Genomic DNA, 22,457 nt, shown 5'->3' on the forward strand with positions numbered 1-22,457 from the left:
AACAGTGGCTTAGAGCTTATAAACTGGCAGGAAGAAGGCTTCTCAGTGAAACTTTAGCTGTAGGGAAGGTGTCAATAATTAATTTTGGAGGGCTACTGAAGGAAAGATAGGACTTCTGTATTAACTAATTCAAACATTTCAGAGGCATGTTTTTTGATTAAGTGAGGATTGTTTCATATCACCCTGCCTGAAACATGTAAATGAGTCCAAGTCAGGAAGAGCACTGTTGCTCTGCACAGTTGTTGGTGAGAGCTGAGCACTTCTTACAGTTTTGAGGCATCTCAGGACCCCTGTTTTGGGAGACTCATCCTTTACAGAGATAATGTATAGCATCAGGGCTCTCAGGCAGCAAAGTTAGATACCTAAAGATGATGAGGTAGGTAGCCTAAAAATCATCATCTGACGTTTGAGTATCTTCTCTGCAGACTGACCTTGTTCAACTTTAAGGAATGCTGTTGAAAAGGTAGTACATGACTAAAGGATGTGTTATGCATTCCAAAGCAATTTTTAAAATTATTATTATTATTATTTATTGTTTTCTTACTGCATGACACATGATTGTCTGATTATGGGAACAGAGTTCAGGGAAGACCTTTTGAATGACTGTGACTGAGACCCTACTTCTGCAGGCCCCATTGTCTGAAACCAGAACAGGCAGTCGGCAAGGCTCATGACATCCTGAAACCACATCCTGTCTCACAATTATGTGGAAGGAGGCTTGAGCAGTTAGAAGAAGGGAATTTGTTCCGAAGACAAGGGCAGAATTATAAAATAGCGGATGGATCATTCAGCTGTCATCTTGGTCTCTTGAATATAAAGTGAAGGGGTACTAGGAAGTGCTTCTTTCTTTTCAGACCATCATATTACAGCTCCAAACAACATACCCATCCAGGAAGTGAAGGGTGAAATTTCCTTTCTTTGTCCCCAGAGCCTAAGACTGTCTGTATTGGTTTTAGCTCAGCTGTACAACTGCTGGAAATACCTTTATGCTAACAAACTGACATGCTATCAGCTTGCACCTCCTTCCCCACTGCTTTGTCCTCCTAATATGCCTTTTATTTAATCACCATTTTCCTTTCAAATAGCATCATCATTCTTCAACCCAAGAAAAATCACACTCCCCACATACTGTCTTCCCTCTAAAGTCTACCCAAAGTGTCAGTTAATTTCCAGTCAGAAATTTTTGAGACTTTATTCTGGCATTCCCTTTTTCTCAGCTGCTGCCACTTTTCTTAAGTTACTACTCTTATTTCAGAGTTACTGTATTTCTAGTGTAGGAAAGCCTTCCTGAGACATGAAACCACATTTACCTCTTCATTGAATGCTGTGCTTCAGTTTACAATGAAAAAGTAAACCTAGGTTGCAGAAAACAAATCATAGTCATAATTCAGTGGAACATGTTGCTTTTACTTTTTTTGTTCTGTGAAGAACACACAGCTCTTGGAGATGGAGCTATTCAGACATGGAGATACATAACATTGAATTATATATGTTATATTAGAGACACGCAGACAAACTTGTAGCTAAGGTGGAAGCATTTGAGACAAAACTTCATTTTACATGGTTTGGAGATGAGAGAAAAATTGGTAGTATTGATCTGGTTTGCATATTCATTTCTATAAAGGTGCTGGAATTTCAATTGGATAGTAAGCTCTTTCTATAGACAGTTATTGTTGGATGACTTTTCTACATGATTAGGAGTTGCTGTCAAATTATGAGAGCTGCTAATATTTATAGGAGAGTTACAGCTCTGTCATACTGTAGTCTTTGATTTGACACTTTGCTCCTGGTCTAGTGGAAGGTATCCCTGCCCATGGCAGGGGGTTGGAACTAGCTGATCTTTAAAGGCCCTTCCAACCCAAACCATTCTATGATTCTATGATTGTATCGTTTAATCGTGTTACCAGTCATAATATACATCGTTGAACAATTTCCTTTACTCCCCATGCTCCAGTTAGGACTGAATGCAGTAACAGGCTGAACCAGTTCATGAGCACGATCATTCTGAGAATAAGAAATGAATCTGCAAAAGTGGCACTTTGCAGAAGCTGGTGCAGTGCTGGGAAGAAAGAAGACTGTCCTCCAGTTTGGAAATTTTGCTATTGCTTGTTCAATTCATAGTTCTTAATATTTTTTAGAATACACATAAATAACAGAAAACATTCTCTGGGTAATGAAAAAATGAAGAAAATACTCTAAAATGTCTTTATCCAGTCTGCTAATATTTTTTTATAACTGAATGAAACCAATAAATTATTCAGAAATATTTAACAGCAATAATTCATTTTTGCAACTTGTATTTTTTCATAAAAATCTGTATCATAGATAACTATTCTGCAGGCTTTAGTTACAGTAGGTATAAATAATTGGTTACAATAAACATCAAAATTAATGTCTTTTACTTTTTGCAGACCAACTGTGCAAGATAATTGTCGAGAAATAATTATAAAAAATGGGAGGCATCCTGTAATTGATGTACTTCTGAGAGAACAGGATCAGTATGTTCCAAATACCACTAACCTTTCAGTAAGTACTGATATACTATTTGAGCTTCAAAATCATTCAAGGGAAGGAATCTGGGATTTGCTTCTTGTCCAGGAAGTTAAAATAAATAATTTAATCATACAGCTGTCTGCTTGGTTGCATTTCAGAAAAATACTGCTAGATGTGACTACATCTGTTTTGTCCTTTTTCTGGTATCTTGCAGGCAGATGCTCTCTTTACAACATTGTTCAGTCTCAGTGGTGTAAAGAAAAGAAAGGTGATCTCAATATTAGGAAAATTAAAGTTTTAAATGGTTACTTTTGAAAAATGAATAGTTACAGGTTTTTTAACAGCATCATCAGAAGGAGTCATCATTTTGTCATAATTTTATCTCAAATTTTTGGATTTTTTAAATGTACAAAATAGTAACAAGTTTCTGTGTAACATGTTATAGGCTTAGTTTTCCAGATGAATGCTAAAATTCTAGCTCAGATAATTTTAGGTGTTAGTATTAATTTCATACAGCCTTTCTTAATATGACAAAGCAGACTTGGAGTTCTTACTCTTCACTACGTAGTATCAAGTACACACTCTGTAGACTGCACATTGGTTGTAAGAAGCCTTTCATATTAACATATAATAAAGATCCAACCTTGCAAGATGTAGGTCACAGGCTATGTTACTTGTAAGTCTCCCTCTGGTTGTTGTTTTGTGCAATAGAGTATGGTGTTGAGAAGTAGTAAGACTACTAGTTGCTTGGTGGCGTTGTAAATTGGTCAAAGAAAGTCAGGTGGCTACTTCTTAACATTTTCTTTGCGATGTTACCTAAATTGTATAACCCAATTTGTCTAAAATTGTTATAAATATGACCTAAATTGTCTAAATTTGCTATAAATTTGTAATTACCATAGGTAGGAAACGTTGCTGTATTTTATTTCACATATCTGTTTCTGATAAGCATATTTTAGTTTGTTTCCTTCTTTTTTTCCTGAAAAACTAAAATCTGCCTTTAAAATTACATGTCCTTTTGACATTTTGTGGTTAATACTTAACTGTTTGTATATTTTTTTGAAATGCTACATGTCTGTTCATAATATAAAAGATGTGCTTTTGACTGAACTCTGAATATGTAACTGCCTTTTCGTAGTAAATATAGAAAAGGTATGAAACAGATGTCAGTGTGGAGCATTGCTGTGATAAACACCATTCAAATTTGTATGTATTTCTTGGGAAACATTTTTAAATACTGTTCTATACTGAAAAATGATACAGATATTGTGCAATACTTCAGGGAATGTTTTCCAAGTTATTTATCAACTACAAACAAGCAACAGATGGCATTTACAAAAAATGCAGCATTTCATTCAGTAATTATCATGCACTTTCCCCCATTAGTCCCATTCTTATGTTGGCTTTCTAAATACTGAATATTGCAAAATCAAGTGATCATTGTAGAATCACTCCTGCCTCTACTGTTGGTTTGAGTTCTCTCTTTTTTGAGAGGTGGGTGGGAACCCAGTTTATTAAAGTGACTCTAGTTCTAAACTGATGTGTTTGAACCAGCAGGAAAATGCATCTCCTGTCACGTTTTCAGCTGAAGTGTTGTCAAATAGCTAACTTTAGGAAAGCTTTCTTGCAGTGCCTGTCTTATTCTTCTATTCCTCCTCTCTTCCTCAAACATTAATGGATTCTTTTAGTACTTTTAACTTCAGCCATAAATTCCAGTAAGATATTAACTTACAGTTGCATGCAATTGTAAGGGCAGATGGGTTCTCTTGTCTGATGTTACAGCATACGTTCTTTCTGAAGGCTGGCTCCACAAACCAGCCACCAGTCTCAAAACATGGTTGGAGGGACTCTGGAGAGCTACCAAACATGTGCAAGAAATTTGTGGGTTTTACCAGATGAACTCATTCCGGTTTTAAGTATCTATAAATTCTGTTGTGTTGAGCCAAATGGTGGCCTTGACAAAGTTTTAGTAGCAGTTTTGAACCTATACCTTGGAGACTAGAATATAACAAACTTTGTTCTTTGATAATCATTTGCATTTTATTACATCCATCCTTTATTCCTAATAATGGCATTTTGTGGGTTCCAGCTTTATTGTGACTTCCTTGTGGATGGGGTTTTCTTGACAAAAACTAACCAGCTTTTTACGTATAATACTGATAGCATGTATTTTCCCTATGATCTGGGTTATGACATAAGTGACAGTTCTACCTGAATTTTATTTGCTTCCCTATTAACAGAATGAAAGCTCAATTGAAAAATGAATCTGTAAAGATTGTGAAGTTTGTTCTGTGGAGACTGTTGTTGTGACAGTACCTGATCAGTTTCAACTTTACTAAGTAGCATGGCTAATGTTCATTATACACAGCTTGTCCTTTCTTCCATGCCCCTCCCATAGGGCAACAGAATATGCTGGCTTTTGGTTAGTTCATCAGTTGTTGGATTTCATTTTATGTATCCAGTAGAAAGGAGACGTCTAGTTGTCTGAAATCCTTGCATAACTTAATTTCCTAGTCTTCAGGTTATGAGAAAGCCTTATAGACCTACTGATGAGTTTTAATTTTGTATTAGCAATTGTCTTGCACCAGAGGAAGACAGTTTCATTCGGAAGCCATAGACGTGAGCAGTACCATAGTCTTACAGCTGAGATAAGCTCTTGCATCTAATTTCATTTTCCGTAGTATTTCAGTGTTGAGATAAACTGATTGATCAGAGATAGGATACAGTCTGCTCACAATATCTGTGTTGCAGTCAAGTATTTCCAAACTTGGCAATGTCTTGATTTCTTGTTGTAGTTGGTCTGTTTGAATGTGTGTATGTTGTACCAAGGCAGTAATTATGAATGGGTGTAAAATCTAGGTGAGGTCTTTTTCTCCCAGATCTTCTTCCCATTTGGCAATGAAAACTCTTAACTGGAGAGGAATCCAGATCACAACCAATTAGGACAGCACTGGCTATTCTGAAAGCTAGTGAGTTTCTCCCTTTCTCCAGAGAAAATTGCACAGAAAGTTCTTGGAGTGCTTCCTTGGCTCCTTGGTGGAGAAAGGGAAGGTTCCCCCTCACTCTGTCCATTTTGCTCAAGAGTAATGAAAGTTGATTGTGATGCTTCTCTCTCACCAGACTGGAGAGATCTTAGGAAGATTTATCCATTGAGACTTTATAATGTCTTGAAAAGCAAATACAGTGAACTCCAAGAATGAAGGAAGCAGTTCACCTAGAAGCAGAATGTTTAATCCTGAGGACTTGTCCTATGTCCCTCTAAGCACATACACACAGAAGACTTATCTTACAGGAGCACCATGTGCATGACGATATATTTGACCACTGTTTTATATTTCCAGGGAGATGGTGAAAGGGTCATGATAATAACTGGACCCAACATGGGAGGGAAGAGCTCCTATATAAAGCAAGTTGCATTGATCACAGTCATGGCACAGATTGGTTCTTACGTTCCTGCAGAGGAGTCAACAGTTGGTATTGTGGATGGTATTTTTACCAGGTAACCTTTCAAAACTTGCTGCATGTTTATGAGAATGTTATTGTGGCAGGGTTTGTGTGTATATCAAGGTATATTTCATTTTTCATTCAGAACTTTATAATTTATACTTGAAGTTTTTTTCTTTCACTTAAGATACATGCATTGGTTTGTAGGTTTTGATTCTGGTTTTCTGGTAAGCTATAGTACTTGTTTTGGAACCTGTGAATCTTTAAAGGGTAAGAATGTTAATGTGTCTGTCTTGATTAAGATCCAGTTATCTAACTTTATCTGCCTGACTGGACATCTCATCCAAATTTATTCTGTTGGGTGATAACCAAATGATGTTTTCCCTAAAATGAATGAATGCTGACACCTCTAAAAATTATGTCACAGTTTCTGCTGTGCAGAGCAACTGTATATGCTCACAATATTTGAGACTGAGAATTTGGGCCTGTATATGTTCTCTGCTTACTATTCTTCCTGTACTATCAGTCTTGAACACATTTTACTTGATGTCTTTTAAAGAATGAATAATAGCAGTTCATTTCACTAAGTCTCAATTTTAAGATAGTGCTGAGTAATTTTCAAAGATTATCAGTACAGTCAAAACTTTTGTGTTTTATAATCTAATGCTACTAAGTATCTTCCAGCTGTTTTTAAAAACCCTTTTTCTTTAATCTATTTTTTAATCAGCAGAAGTTCTGTGTTACTGATGGTATTTGAGACGTATAATTATTTATGGTTATAAGTTTCACAACAGTCATGTATGTACGGGAGATTTGTCTTTCCTGAAATTTAGTTCTGTGATGGCAGTGTGCATTTCAGAGTTAACTTTTAACAAAGAATCTGAAATGCCACTCATCTGGGATTGCTTTATTATATAAAGATGTGTTCTTATGCCTCACTGTGTCATGACAAAAATGAATGAAATTACGCTTTGATGCACTTCAGTGCTAAGCAGTTGAACAAATTAGAAAACAATTTATATTATCTTTCCAAAATTAATTGGAGCTGAAAATTCAAAATGGTTAACTTTCTTCCCCTACCCTGTGTTGAAAGTAATTGACGGGTTGATAGGAATAACATTTCTCAAGGGGACATGGAGATACACAAGATCTGATTTACTTCACAGAAAAAGTATTAGTGTTACTAACAATTTGAAAATTATTTTTGTCTTCCTCTGTGTCTTGTAGATGATCTTAGAGTACTTGTGTTCACACTGACTTAATTTCTAATCATACGTGCTTAAGTCTGTTACTCTTAAGCTTAGTATCCACCTTGCTCAAGTTTTATTTGATGGTCATTGCAACAGGATTATTTTGGCAGAAAAATTAAGAAATGTGACACAGTCACTGGGAGTGCCATTTTGTTTTGTGTCCACTAGAAATTGAACAAACTGAGGTTTGTCCTGTACAGCGTGAAAACCCAGAAATGAATATATCTGCATTCCAGCTGATCCCCAGTGTATTTCTCTGATTCCACTTAGATTTTCTCTACATTATAGGTATTTTTCACATCTGTTCTGATAAGGTAGCGTGGTTGAAGGTAAAACTTACACTTTTAGATTTCAGGCCCAGCAGACCTAGAGTGTGTAATTTACTGACTACGAGGTTTCAGACCATTTAATTTGGAGCCTGGACAGATTCTAACACATAGGATTGACTTCATCCCCCACCCCCTGTCTAAATTAGCTTTGGAAGCTCAGCTGGATATGCCATTCTTCATTTAGTGTGAAATGTGTCAAATACCAGATGAATATACTAAAGAATTACTTAAATTATTGTCATTGCACTGACAATTGCGAGTAAATTAATTGGATCAATATTAACCAAGAAGAAATTGAAAATATATTATTAATGAATTAGTTAAATGGCTAACAGGAGGCAAAAAAATCTGAGTTTATTGCATTCCTTCAGAAATCCAGGATGGTCACTTCAGTGTATAAATGATTGTCAGTGGAACTGCTTGTCTGTGCATCTATTTAAACTTCTGTCTTCTGTGTAGTGTAATCTGAGGGAATAGGTTGTACTGCTGGGACAGGCATTAGCCATTTGCAGTGTCCGTACAGGGTCCTTGTCCCAGTTGTAGCTTTCCTTCCAATACAAATGTTTAGGAGAATACTTGCATCATGATTTTGCTTCAGCCTGAGGAGTATGGGGGCTTTCCTTGCTCTACACATCCTAGTAAAGACATCGATGCTCCACAAGTAGGTGAGTTGTCAGTGCTCCTTTATATTCCTGCTGTATTTGATTGTTAGTAGCCACAAAGTGGTCTTTACTGCCCAGTCTGGTCTTTGCCTAACTCCTACTCCATTTTCACCTTCTCCAAATCATGAACTTCACTCTCTCCAACGAGAAAATGAGTAACTCACCAGATTCTGCAATTCAGAACCTCAAGGTGTACAGAGACTGTTCAGGAAGACAGCACCTCTGTTTTGTTTCATTTGTGGGTTTTGGGTGGTGGGGTTTAGTTGTTTTATTTCTTTAGGGTTCTGTGAAAGGTCTTAAAGTATGTAAGTCTGTTGGATCAAGTTAATGTGGTGTTATATTCAGGGTATTTCTTAACCCTGGGAAGTTATCCTTGTAAATAGCTTTTAATGCCTGGTTAGAGGAGAGAAAGTAAATTCAGCTGCCACATGATATGTTCTACATAGTTTCTTTAATGCTCTGTCTGGCTGAACATAGATTTCTAAAGCCTCAGCTTTTGCCAAGAACTCTCCTCTGGTAGGGAATGGGTTTGAAGAGATTTTCTCTTAACTCACCCCCAATTTTGTTTTCTTCTTCTGTGTTCTGTTTTGGGGCTTGTTTCTTTTTTTTTTTTCCATGGGCTAACAGCTATGCAGACCTCCTTTTTGCACTGCCACCCCAGGCCACAAGTGTCTTGCTGGAAACTGGGATTTCTTTGCTGATAACTTTGGTATATTTTTAATCTTCTAAAAACATTTCATGGAAAGATGTCAGTTTCCAAGTTATTTTCATCACTGCCATGGTGTGTTGTTTTCTAGATGCTGCTGTTAGCATAGCACCCCTGCTCTGAGGGATGCTTTACAGGCTGACTCTGAGGAGTTCTGTGCATCAGAAGTGCCAACTGTTCTGCTGCTTGCTACGGTTTTTTGAACATTGGTGCTTTATACTGCAGTCTCTTTTTCGTTTGTAGACTGCATCTTTTGAAGTGTGAATTTATATAGGTTTAAGAGATTAACATTCGTCTAGTATTTGTATCTTGTGTTCTAAGTAGGGTTTCCATGGAAATTGAAAGGTTGCTACTATGGTTATTGCTTTGGATATATTTAGTATTTATGTATTATAGCTTCTCTAAATTGACTTCAAGTTCTGCATTATATTAAACATTTTTAAAGATGCAAAAGGACTTGTATTGCTTACAGGTACCGTGAAAACAGGAATGATTTATCTTCATTACTGAGTGTATAGACACAATACAGTACTAAGGCTAGTCCAGGTATTTCAGAGTACTGTTTATAATGTCATCCTAAAGAGAGGGGGAAAGGGAGAGAATCTTCCACTGCATAATGCCCCTAAGACCAGATGATATGCTGTTACAAGTCTGTAAATTGAAAACTTGGAGGGGTGGGCGGGAATAGTAATATCCTACAGTACCCTATTTGTGTTACTGACTTCTTAAGGAAGTCTCTGAGTACCTTATTGTCACGTCCCGCTCCGACGAGGGGGACAAGTGACTCAGATTCGCAAATCCCCAATTGGAGCGGACAACAAGTCTCCAAGTTCAAGCATTTATTAACTACCTACAATGTACTAATTGAACACATGATAATTGGCCAAGTACAGAGCAAGTTGTGGTGAGCAATATAATATGCTTTGCATTTCTTAATAGAAAAAGGAAAAGAGGGAGATAGAGGGAATGGGGGGATACAGATCACCGGTCTGGGTTCCTGCGCTGATCCCGCCGGCGAGGGTTCCAGGAGGCGGCCGTCTTCTTCGCTGGCATTCGTCTTCTTCCCTTCACTGCTTTCTCCAGACGGTCGGGGGGGGGGGGGGGCAGAGAGAGAGAGAGAGAGAGCCCTTTCTTCCCCCCTTTGATTTATACCCATTTTCCTTGGGTCCGTCCCCTAGGTCGACCCACATAGCTACGTATCCCATGTACAGGGAGGGGTAAGGTGTTTCATGGGATGATGTCATTAGCATGATCATGACAGCCCTCGTTAGCATATTGAGGGGTGTCAACTTTAATATGCATTTTGTGGATAATGAAGCAAAGTTCATTCACCGGACACATGGCCCTTGAAATTTGCCCAGGTGCCCCAGGGCAGAGCCGTCCTGTCTCCACAGGGCTCTCTCCCCCAGCTACATCGGGCAGCGTTATCAGCTTGGGCCTCCACAGAATGCACCCTGTGACTCAGAGTTTTGTCTTGCGAGTGTTTGAGGCATTTCTTCAATCAGCCTCAACTTTTGCTTTCCCAGGTTGTTTGTCTTAGTTTCTCACAGGCCTGGTTTCTCGTCTCTCACATCCCACCCCGTGACTCAAACACTCCAAGTTCTTTTGACCATTGTGATCTCAAAAGGTATAGGGAAAAAGAAGACAAAAGGTAAGAGAGTATATATCCAACTGCTTCAAGGCATACTATGAAAAGAAAAACTTTGCACAATATTACAATACTAATATTTACAAGCCGTCTTCCCCACCCCGTGAGTCCTGAGGATCCCGGTGATGTTACCCATGACCCAAGGTTCCATACATCAAACCAGTTCATTGGTCAAGAAAGTTCTCTGTTCCTGTTGGCAATCTTCTTCATTGTGGCACGGGTGTCCTCTGTAGAGGTGGTGTAGAAGTGTATTGTGGATGGGGATGCAGCATTCTCCCTCAGAAAGACTCAGCATACCGCACAGTCCATGTTCCTTCAGCAATGCTAGCTGGATTCTGCAACACCATCCTAGATGCTTGATGGATCTGCACCTTTAATTCCTTAAAGGTATACCTTGTTAGTACATATATATGCTAAGTTAAATTTTCTAAAACTATTTGAGGTTACACAATCACATTAGAAGGTCAATAAGGATGTACAATTTGTTAATGCTTAATCTGTGGGACCAGACCCCTTCAGCTAGTCTTTGATTATTTTATTTTGCTATTGGTTATATGACATTTGCAAACACCAGTGTGCAGTCACAGGTGACTTACAGGCTTCCTTAATTTTGGAGGTGATTCCCAATAAGGTAACTTAAGGCACAACTCCAGATTAGACTTCCAATAGGTAGATTCTCCACACTTAGCAGGTATGATTCCACAAATTATATAACAATGTAAGCAGATTACAAATAATAATTAACTGATAATGCCTATAACTATTGAAAGCACTAAAAGTAACATAGGTCTTTGGTCGTCCAGGATCAATATCCTGTAAAACAAATACATGCATAACAAAACAATGATGGTTAGAAAGCAGGGACAATCCACCTGGTATTGATACAGTATTCTTTTCCATGGGCATCAGTAGCCACCCATGAACAGATATTGATGGGAGTTTTTAGGGTTAGGGGTACTTGCCCCACAGTGGGTAAGTCTACTAGAAGGAGGAAGCACAGGCGCTTGCTGTAAAAGTCTTATAGAGGCAGTTGGGGACCCAAATTTCCATTTTCTTCCTTTTGAATCTACCCAGACTTGTCCCATCAATAGGTCAAGTTCCAGGATATTTGTGGGAAAATTTCCTAGAATCATAATAGTTTCTGTTGCAGTTTCATTCCCAGGTAACCAGCATTTCACCCGAGTAGTCGGCTGTGGCTTAGACTCCCTGAAAACATCTGTAACCCAAATCTGCTTTTTGCCAGCAATTATGCCGTTCCGCTTGGCAACATCAGTTTGGAGTGCTGAGACCTGAGCACCCATATCTACTAGAAATTTAACTGGAGTTTTAAGGGAGCTGAGTGGAAAAGTAATCAACAAGTCTCCCTTAGTATTTTCTGTGAGCCTCCTTAAGTGGACTCACCTGCCATCCCCTGGCTCACTTACTGGGGATGGCACATCCAGTTTCCCGACCCTAAATCAATCAAGTCCTCTTCAGGGGCAGTTGGTGTTTGAGAAGCAATTACCACCATCTCGTTAGTTCTCAGATCTGTCCCTCCCTTAGTCCAAAAGGTCTGCTCGGTTGTGTGTGGGGGGGGCAGCTTCCTTCTGCCTTTCCAGGCTCGAATGAGCTTTTCTAAAACTGCAGTAGTCAGACCATCCATTAACTCTCGGGGAATCCCCTGTCTCGTTCCCTCAGTCCACAAGAGATTTCTCTTTGCTCTTAAAACTGGCGGAGGGGAAGGAGACAGATTTTCCTGTTTTTCCATTCTGCATAAGGAGGGCTTAGGTTTACCCGTTCCCCTGGTAAGGCCCATTCTCCGGCCATAATTTATTAAGTCTTGAGCTATCTCTCCCCAAGTCATGGGCTCTCCCGCTCCCCGTCTCCCCCTCTGTGGGGTTAATGCAATCCGCAAACGATCTTGTAATTGTACTGCATATGATTTCAAAGAGTCCGGCAAGCCCCGGATCAGGGGAGTCATTTGATCGGGGTTAGCAATTAATAACATCGGGGAAGGCTGCTGCGGAACCAAACGCCTGTCATGCATTAATTGGAGACAAGCAGCCTTCTGCAGACTTTCAGTCAAATGATTTATGGTTGGGGTCTCAATACATACTGGATCCCCTCTTTCCAATGGGTCCAGACTCCCAGCCCAATAAGCAGCTCGTTGAGTTAACGACCACGGTTCTCTCTGGTCGTCAGTAACTAAGAAAACCCCTGGCCCCCAGTACCCCTGGGCCTCCTCTTCTGATAACAAAATTCGGTCGCCACCAGTCAAAGATACCCTCCACACATATTCAGTTTCAGTTTCCTGAGCTCGTCTGGTATATTTCTCCTGAATTTTTGCAAGCTCAGTTGCTGGGTACGGTGTAGTTCGAGTGGTGACCTGCGGAGCTCTTCCACCTTGACCCTCGGTGGTCTCCGTTTTAATTAATGGTCTTAAATTTGCCCCCTCGTTTTCGGGGTAATAAATCCTTCGGCTTATCTCTAAATCCTTCATTGGGTACAAGGGTCTGGCTGCTGATTTTGCCAGACTTGTAAATCCCTGTTCACTATCCGGAACAGAGCTAAGATCTGTCTGGTTACAAGTTTCTTGTTCATTCCCCTCCTTTTCAGACTGTGAGATTTTTTCTCGGTCCAGGGCATCTATTAGAGCCATGTGAAGTCGCTGAGTGATGTTACGCTCATCAGCTAATTGACTTTTCAAAGCTTCATTTTGCTCTTGCCAGAGTTTAGCTTTTTGTTCAGTAACTTTACGTTCCTCAACCAATTGATCCTGGAGAGCTTTTACCAGATCTTGTAGGGATTCGATCATTTCCCTTTCTAATTGTTTCTTAACATGTTTATCTTTTTGGGCTGCAGTCAGTGCTGCCCCTAATACAGCACACACAACAGCTTTTCCTTTGCCTGGTCGCGACCCTTTCACCCCTGCAAGCACACTGATATAGCTCGCCACTGCTTCTGGATTTTGCCAATTATCGTGGGCCCAAACCTCTACTAAAGGAGGAGGACAAGCCTTATACTCCTTCAGCTTCTCAAAAATAGGGGAGCAATCAAGCACCGACATTTCCTGGCCAGTCATGGCTTGCAACTGCTCGAACCTCTCCCGGCTTAAAGCTGAGAGGTCACTTCCCGATTCCCCCTGTCCTTATCGGATAGAGAATCGGTATCCCTCCGACCCTCTCCCAGCTTAGAGCTGAGGGGCCAATTCCCAGTTCTCCCTGTCCGAGTTTGTCGGATAGAGAAGCACTATTTCACAAGACTTTCCGACACCAAAGGGGATCCTGCCTACTACGCCAATTTAATGTCACGTCCCGCTCCGACGAGGGGGACAAGTGACTCAGATTCGCAAATCCCCAATTGGAGCGGACAACAAGTCTCCAAGTTCAAGCATTTATTAACTACCTACAATGTACTAATTGAACACATGATAATTGGCCAAGTACAGAGCAAGTTGTGGTGAGCAATATAATATGCTTTGCATTTCTTAATAGAAAAAGGAAAAGAGGGAGATAGAGGGAATGGGGGGATACAGATCACCGGTCTGGGTTCCTGCGCTGATCCCGCCGGCGAGGGTTCCAGGAGGCGGCCGTCTTCTTCGCTGGCATTCGTCTTCTTCCCTTCACTGCTTTCTCCAGACGGTCGGGGGGGGGGGGGGGGGGGCAGAGAGAGAGAGAGAGAGAGAGCCCTTTCTCCTTTCTTCCCCCCTTTGATTTATACCCATTTTCCTTGGGTCCGTCCCCTAGGTCGACCCACATAGCTACGTATCCCATGTACAGGGAGGGGTAAGGTGTTTCATGGGATGATGTCATTAGCATGATCATGACAGCCCTCGTTAGCATATTGAGGGGTGTCAACTTTAATATGCATTTTGTGGATAATGAAGCAAAGTTCATTCACCGGACACATGGCCCTTGAAATTTGCCCAGGTGCCCCAGGGCAGAGCCGTCCTGTCTCCACAGGGCTCTCTCCCCCAGCTACATCGGGCAGCGTTATCAGCTTCGGCCTCCACAGCATGCACCCTGTGACTCAGAGTTTTGTCTTGCGAGTGTTTGAGGCATTTCTTCAATCAGCCTCAACTTTTGCTTTCCCAGGTTGTTTGTCTTAGTTTCTCACAGGCCTGGTTTCTCGTCTCTCACACTTATGAACTCTCCAAAATCTCATCTTTTGTATTGTTAAAAGCAACCTTGCTATTCCCATTGCTATGCTTTGTGTCTAATCCTGGGAAGGGGGTGCTAGGGGTTGTGAAATAAGTAAAAAGTTTGCTTTATTGTTAGGTGGCTTCAGCTTCCTAACATCAGACTAAAAAGACACTAAATCGTTCTCCAGATTTCTGTATTGTATTAGTAAAGCATTTGTATAAATTTCTCACTTGATATTCCATACTTCTATTGGTTTTTTTCATGAGTCAATGTCTGTGTAAACCATGTTCATACAAAAAATTTCTGCTTTTCAGACCTTATGCTATGCCCATTCTTTAAGGTATATCTGTGTAATATGGAGGAAGTACACAATATTTTGAGGATGTTTTGCTGGTTGATCTCTTAGTCTTTTTTTTTTTCCTTCTCTAATAATGGATGTTATCATGCAACCTTTGCTTAAAGAATTCAAATTAATCAGTGCCATTATATTTAAGAATTTTAAAAGAGTTTTGGAAAGGTCAGCAGCCAATCTATATTGACTTTTAATGGGATTTGAGCATTTAATTATCTGATGTTTTAAAATTCCCATCTGAGTTTCTCCTTGCAGCAAATGGGTTCAATTTTTGCTTTAAATTAACCTTCAATTTGTGTTAGTTCTTCTAATGTAGTTATTCAGACATTGAAATTAATATAATGTTTCTCTGTGTAGAAAGACAAAGCAAGCGTGGACACGCACATACAGAGGAACTAATGAAAGAAATTCTGTAGACCTAATCATGTGTTCAGAAGAGGTGGTTTAGCTGCAGAAGAAAGCTGACCTTTCAATAGGTCCCACTTACAATCAATTACTGATATAATTTCTTACAGCTGTAGACTTCAGCCTACTTCCTGTAGGTCACCAGTACCTCTTTATCAGGGTCAATGTTAAAAATTGAAAGAGAGAGGGAGAATGTTATAACAATCTGATGGTAAAATATGTTCAAATAAAGAAACTAATTAATAGTTAAATCTACCAGGTGCCCTGTATTCAGGATTTTGAGGATCAACTTATTGACGTCACAAGCTGCCATTTAGAAAGAATACTGTGAAGGACACCCAACTCCTACCAACCCTGGTAAAGGGAGACAGAAGAATTTCCTTCCTAGAGCACTTACCTGTCTGGCTTTCTCTTCTTGTATTAAAATAAAAGCTGTTTCACTTATTTTAGTGATAAAATGCAGGTATGCACAGTCACAGTATAGTGACATATATCTTCTAGTGAAGTTTTATAACATCAGCTAAATTTGGCATACTATTAAAGGTGCAGCTTCAGTTGTCTGAACTAATTCGATGCACTGTGCTTCAATTGCATTTGAAAACTGCCTCTTGCAAGTTATGTGCCGCATGCTTAAAGGTTAAAGGAATAAATAGAAGCATCAGTAAGATGCATGTAGATTGTCCTCTCATGCACTTCGTCTCTCTCAAAAGAGTTGTTACGCTGTTTACAGATTCTCAACATGTCTTTAATCCATATGATGGCAAAGAAATAGAGTTTGAATTGTCTAAGAAAGTATATTAAGAAAACAGGGATGGAGGAGGTTGGTAATTCAGGTTAACAGGCAATAGTGGTAGGTTGCCTAGGTAAGCAGCACTTTAATACTTTTTCGTTATATAAGACATGCAGTTGCCTGTACTTCTAGGCAGTTGTCTTGGTATAGTCTCTGCACATCACATGATCTGTATTTAGGTTTATAGAAATTTGTCCTACATTTTATCCTTGTAACAGATGATTTAAATGTATTTTTAACATGGAGGGCACTCCTCATTGCAGAGTCTATAGTTAGGAGATACTCACTTAGCTCAAATTCCACAGTATATATGAAAAAGTGAAAACAGATGGTGGCTGCTCACCTTGGCTAGGGAGGGACAATTTTGTTCTTCCAGCTTATTTTACATGTCTGTATGTGAGGTCTTTCAGATAGACATGGCCACAGGTGGAATCCTGAATCTAACTGTTCCAGGGTTCAAGTTATATATCTGATTTGGTATTTTCTTGTCTGTGTCCCTTGTATAATGATCTTGAACATGTGTAATAGTTGCTCATTCAACTAAAACTGGGGTGCAGAAATCTTCAGGAAGCTCATCCTTACATGTCTGTTTGACATGACAAAGCTGCAGAGCCATACAAATTAGGCCCTCTGACTTTAAGCTGTTGCCATCATAGAGTGACCTAATGCTTCTGATTCAGCAGAAGCTGTGTCCTGCTGAGGTACTTGCATGTGTTCCTGGCATACATCTGGTCTGCCTGCATTCCCAGATGTGAAAACTGAAAGAAAGCATTAGGTTCAGGCCATGCTTCTTGAAGATGTCTTTGAAGGCAGTCTTCAGACCCCAGTGCAGGGACCTACTTTGTTCCCTTTCATACAAAGGAAACTGCTTTCAGCTTTTGTCATCTTTGGATCTGTAAAGAGAGGGGGGAGACAAAGGAAAGGAAAGAATGTTTTCTGCATTGGTTGTGAACTGCCAGCCTCCCCCAACACTGAAATAATGAGGTAGTCTCATACCCCTCATCACTGGCCCTAGTTGGGTCATTTTATTTCAAATCCAGCAGCAAGGATCTAGTTCCAGCCATGCACATTGCCAAGGAGTGGCAGTTCTGAGTTGATCATTGGGTTCACTAAAGAGAAGGAATTTTGATTGCTGCAAGGGACAACTCCTGAGAGACTTGCCAGTTGGAGATTGCCTTCTTCTATTGAAAATTGCATTTGCAGACCTACCCAATGTGTACATGTGGTAACACAGTTCAGAGGACTCTCTACTCACCTCCTCACCTGCCCAGTCTTCCTAGAGTCTAGCAAAACATATATGAACAAGCTGTGTCAGCCGTTGAAAAGACATTCCAGGTGCACACATTACTTAGTTTGCCATAGGAGTGTCAGTGAGCAAGGTACTGCCAATCAGTCTCGGACTAGCACATTACTTCAGCCTGGCTTTTTATCCCAGTTGGGCCTGCTTTCTAGTGACAGAGTGGCACTCTGTCTTAGAGGCACCTCAGTAGTGCCCACCAGATAATCCTTCTTTTTCTTCTAAGAAACAGTATCAGGTGCAAGGAAAGCAAGCTCCTATCTTCTCAGTTCTTTGGACAAAGTGACCATGCATGTTTTCAACGCTTTGCACAAGTCAGTCAACCTGTATTATGCATTCCAGTATAAAGAAGAAATGGCATTATATATATAACATGGTGACACTGATGAGATTAAATTTTGTCAGTAGGAAGCTGCTTTAAAGGCCAAGACACTTCATCACAGAGTCCCTCTAAGTGTGTAACTCAATACATCGTGCTGTTCTTCCAGCTGGTGGCTGTACTTCCCTTGTTGCTCAGGTAGTATTTTCAACTGATCCTGAAATCTCCAAAACTGAGATGTGGTGCACTCTGCTTAAATTTGTGAGTGTTCCACACACACAGGGAAGAGAGCTTGATGTTATATCCAAAAAAGCAGTATTTGAATGCCTGCTTGACTGATGTGACTGACGCTCATCATTTCCATCATCTTGTGAGCAGAAAGACCCATGTCAGTCACCTACAATTGGATACACAAAGATGGGAGAGGAGAGTTTCTACAGCCATCATGGATCCCTTCACCCATATTATTTCTCTGCCTTGATTGTAGTCACCCAAAAGAGAGTTTATGGGCCAGAAAATAGGGGAAAGTTTGTGCAGGCTGCGCAAGAATGCAGGATGCGGGGTGCATGTAGCCCATGGGCTCTTTCCCATAACCCTTCAAGGACTGTAGGTATCTGTTTCTGCAAGGTGTGTGTGAGAAGTCTGTTCAACCTTTTTGTTGTGTTTTGGTTTTTTTATCTTGTGCCAGAAAGCTCTCACGTATTGTCAATGGCATGAACACTAGCTGGGAGCGCAAAGTAGAGATGCAGAGGACTCGGGAGAGTGTACATAATATGGTATTTCTATTACGTTCTCTTACTGTGCACAGCAGAGCATGGCTATTCCTGTGCTGCGGTGAAAAAACTGGCATATTGCTCTGCCATTTAGGAGAGGTACAAATTTATTCCACCTACAGGTGTATGTTACAAAGGCAGAACTGTGACTAGTAGTTCTTGCATTTGATACAAGGGACCTTTAGGAACGCCTGCAGTTGTTTTAAGGTCCCTAATGCTTACCTTGTTTTGGCGTGGTCTAGAAGAGAAGAGATGATAATCTGGAAAGAAATGCTGCTAAAGTTTACAGGACAGTTTAGGGATGAAGGATTTCTTCAAAGTAAACTAAAAAAAACAAGAAAACTCAGCCCTTATTAATCCATATTTCTTTAAAGGCTGTGCATCAAACATGCCATAATGCTTTCTTCTGTATGTTTTATTCAAAATGTTTCTTTGTCTAATCTCTACATGGTGGAATTGACTTTCAAAAAGGTGGGATCTTAGAGTAGATATATTATGGATGTTATCTCCCTAAATATTTTAACAGCTATTTAATTCGGACAGCTTGACAAACGCATATTACTGTTTTGTCAAGAGTGTGTGGAGCTGAAAGAAACTAGTAGACAAACCTCACTATTTTCTCTCTAGACAAACTTTTTTTAACTGGATAAATTGCACATATTTATGGCATCATTACAAATTTTAGTACAATTAAAAATCATGATGGAAAGCAAATATCGTGTTAACACCTCTAAACATTTGAGCAATTTTGAATATTGGTATTTATTTTTTCTTCATTGGAATGTCACCATCATTAAAATTTGGAACATACTTAAAGTTACATGATTTACTTTAACAGATTAAAATGTTCCAAGGCTTTTTAAGAGTACATTTTATAAGAAGTCTTGAGAAAATCAGAAAGCACAGGATGGAGTGGTACATGAAGCAGGAAAAAGAGAATGTTTCTATCAAAGTGGAAACTGAGTGGAAGATGTTTTCCAAGTGCTTTTCACAATAAATTGAAATCTGAGGTAAATCACTTAAGAGTAAAAACAAAATAGTCCTCTTAAATATTAATGGAAGTGAATGTTCCATTGATCTAAATTCCCAGCTTTTTGTAACTAGGCAAATCATGTTGCTCTTAGTTTAATTCCAGTTTTACCAGCTCATCATTAGAAGGATGTTGCACAGGACAGGACAGAGTGGATAAAGTTTTGTATTTAAAATAATAAATAAGTAACAAGCTCTGTTATTTTAGAGCTTTACTGCAGAAATAGTGCTATTTGCACAGCAATGGACAAACATCGAAAAAGAGCAGTTTATGCCCAGAATGCAGCTTTGTTGTCTTTTTTGCTACTTATGCATTGCTTGGTTCACAGATAAGCTGTAGTTGCAAAGAGACTGCCCAGGAACTTGCTTGCTTGAAAATGGTTTAGAAGTGTTATTCATTAGAATAACATATGTTCCTACATAGAGCTTTCACAGAACATGATAAAGAAATGGACATCCTCCATCCAAAGCTACTCTTGTGTATTTAACCTTGAGTGCTGAAGGAACAGCATGCTGATGATATTTTAAAATGGTTACTAGTGTGTGGGAAAGACTTGCAGAGCTTTTATGTCTTAAATGGACCTGTCCCATCTTATTGTCAGTCCTTTATTCTATGAGTGGACTGTGATGGTATTGCTTTTCACCCCTTGAGGGGGTCTACAGTGGTTTTTATTTTGTAATAAACCTTAAACAAAATATACTATACTTGGAATTATACATGAGAGACTATATAATCATTGATTATTTTTTTTTAATCTACTGAAAAATCTCTCCCTGAAACTGCTGCATTATTACCAATTCAGGGTTTCTGTGCCTTATTCGGAATTCTGGTACTGATCACAACCTCCAGAATTAGTCAGATGGTTAGTCTGGACTGACATAGGTTTTGTGCATTCACATACTTAGCAATAATAAGTTGTTGTTCTTTATAACAAACTTGAGTATTTTGCCAGAATAACATATAGTCTCTCATTTTTGTATCATGTGCAGTATCACCAGTTACCAAACTAAAAAAATTCCTTGTTTCCATTTATTGCTTTATTAAGCTTTATTGGTTTCTTCAAGACTTACAGGGCAAGATTATGAAGATTAGTCTTCCTGAGTGTCCTAGAAATATCAGTTAAATCACAAAAAACCTGGCATGAAGATTCATCTAGTCAGCTTCTTCATACCATTATCATAAAAATCTAGGCTATGAAATTCTAGTCTTGAGGTGACAGCAGTGTTTGGCAGGGCAGTGTGCAGGCATCCTATGAAATACGGAAATCACCAGGAGATTGAGTGCTGAATAGAAACTATGGAGGAATTTATCTCAGCAGAGCACCCTGTCTGTACATTACCTGGTTTTGGCCAGAACTTTGATTGATGCTTGGGGGTTTTGGAGTTTTTTGTTATCTACACCTGAAAATAAATGTTTAAATTTCAGTCATTTAGATTTTCCTTTGAAAAAAAACACCTCTAGATTGTCTCCATTTGCCTGTGCAGTCAGAATCTGAAAGGTAAGGGTCAGAAAATTTAAAAGCAAAGGTACTTTTTCACATCTTTGTTTATTTAATACATATGTAGTAATATTGCATAGTGGTTTTGCCATACACATCAATTTATGTACTGTGCAGAAAAGTAGGGAACTGTTCATACAAAGCAATCCCAAGTGACTGGCAAGTGCACTTGAGAATTTTATATACTGATATGCTAAACAGGTATTGTTTGCATTGCTCTGGAAAGCAATGACAGTCAGACAAACGGAATTTGTTAGTTGTCAAGAACCCAAAAGTAGTTTTCAGAAATGTTACTTTTTTTATGGCAATATGGTAATTTGTTTCACTTTGTTCTTGCTTAATTGTATTTGTGTTTATTGCCAGAATAATAAGAAATACTTAAGCCTTTCATTTATGCTTACAGTCACATAATTACACCTCTGGGGTAAATTATTCCCAGCTTTCAGGGGAAAAAATGTGGTATATTAAATTCATTGCACCTATTCTTTTTATCACGTGGAGATACTCTTTTTGAAAAAGGAGAAAGTAAATAAAAGTTGTAGTTAGTTGTTAAGTTGAAAATTATATTATTCTGTTGTTCTAGAAAAGTTATGTCTTGGGCATATCACAGTACATATGAATTGTAACTATTTCTGACAGTATTCTATAGCTCTGTAGAAATAAACGAAGTGGTGCTAGTCATGTATTTGTAGCTAATTTAGTTTCATGTCTTTCACAATAACATGCATCTGCAGTATTGGGTTTATATCTTGTATACATGTAATAACATTTCACAAAACAGCCTGGTTTACATACATGGCATTTTATAAAATCTGTAAATACAAGCAATTGTTTTGTTTGCAGGGGTTTAAATCAGGCTTGAAAATTCACTGAAGTGAATAAAAGAATAAAAGACATTTATACATACAGTCAGATTCATAAAACAATTTCTGCTGCATATTGCAGTACTCCTGAAAGGGATTGAAAGGCTTTCCCCATAAATGTATATGGCCGGGGGGGGGGGGGGAGAAAATTTGCCTGTGAAGCTGACCACCTATTTTACAGTAAAGTTGAAGTTCTTGCATTGAATGGTGATATTTGCTGTTATAAAACTCTTCCGTGCTATGATTTAACCCAGTCACAACTTGAATTGGATTTTCTGTAGCGTCCACAGGTTTAAAGGGGAAGAGTTCACTTGCGCCGAATGCTTCAGCTGTTGTCTCTAGTCTGTTGCTATAGTTTCTGCTTTTTAATCCCCCTTGGCCTCAATCCTTCAGCTACATATGCACATTAACTTAATTACCTTGAGTTCCCTCACTGGAATCTGAGGGTAGTAAGTGTGCATATTTTAGGGTTGGGTT

The 22,457-nt window shown here is 39.2% G+C and overlaps 1 protein-coding gene across 1 annotated transcript in view; it reads left to right on the forward strand.

The window, feature by feature from the left end:
* The window catches only part of MSH3 (mutS homolog 3), a 124,649-nt gene that overhangs the window by 87,535 nt on the left and 14,657 nt on the right, over nucleotides 1-22,457 (forward strand). Inside the window, exons 19-20 of the mRNA XM_074931461.1 lie at nucleotides 2,412-2,526; nucleotides 5,835-5,992. Coding sequence (XP_074787562.1) covers nucleotides 2,412-2,526; nucleotides 5,835-5,992 — 273 coding nt within the window. The remainder of the gene's footprint in view (nucleotides 1-2,411; nucleotides 2,527-5,834; nucleotides 5,993-22,457) is intronic.

This window comes from Athene noctua, chromosome Z (genome assembly GCF_965140245.1).
Source record: "Athene noctua chromosome Z, bAthNoc1.hap1.1, whole genome shotgun sequence".
NCBI lineage: Eukaryota > Metazoa > Chordata > Aves > Strigiformes > Strigidae > Athene > Athene noctua.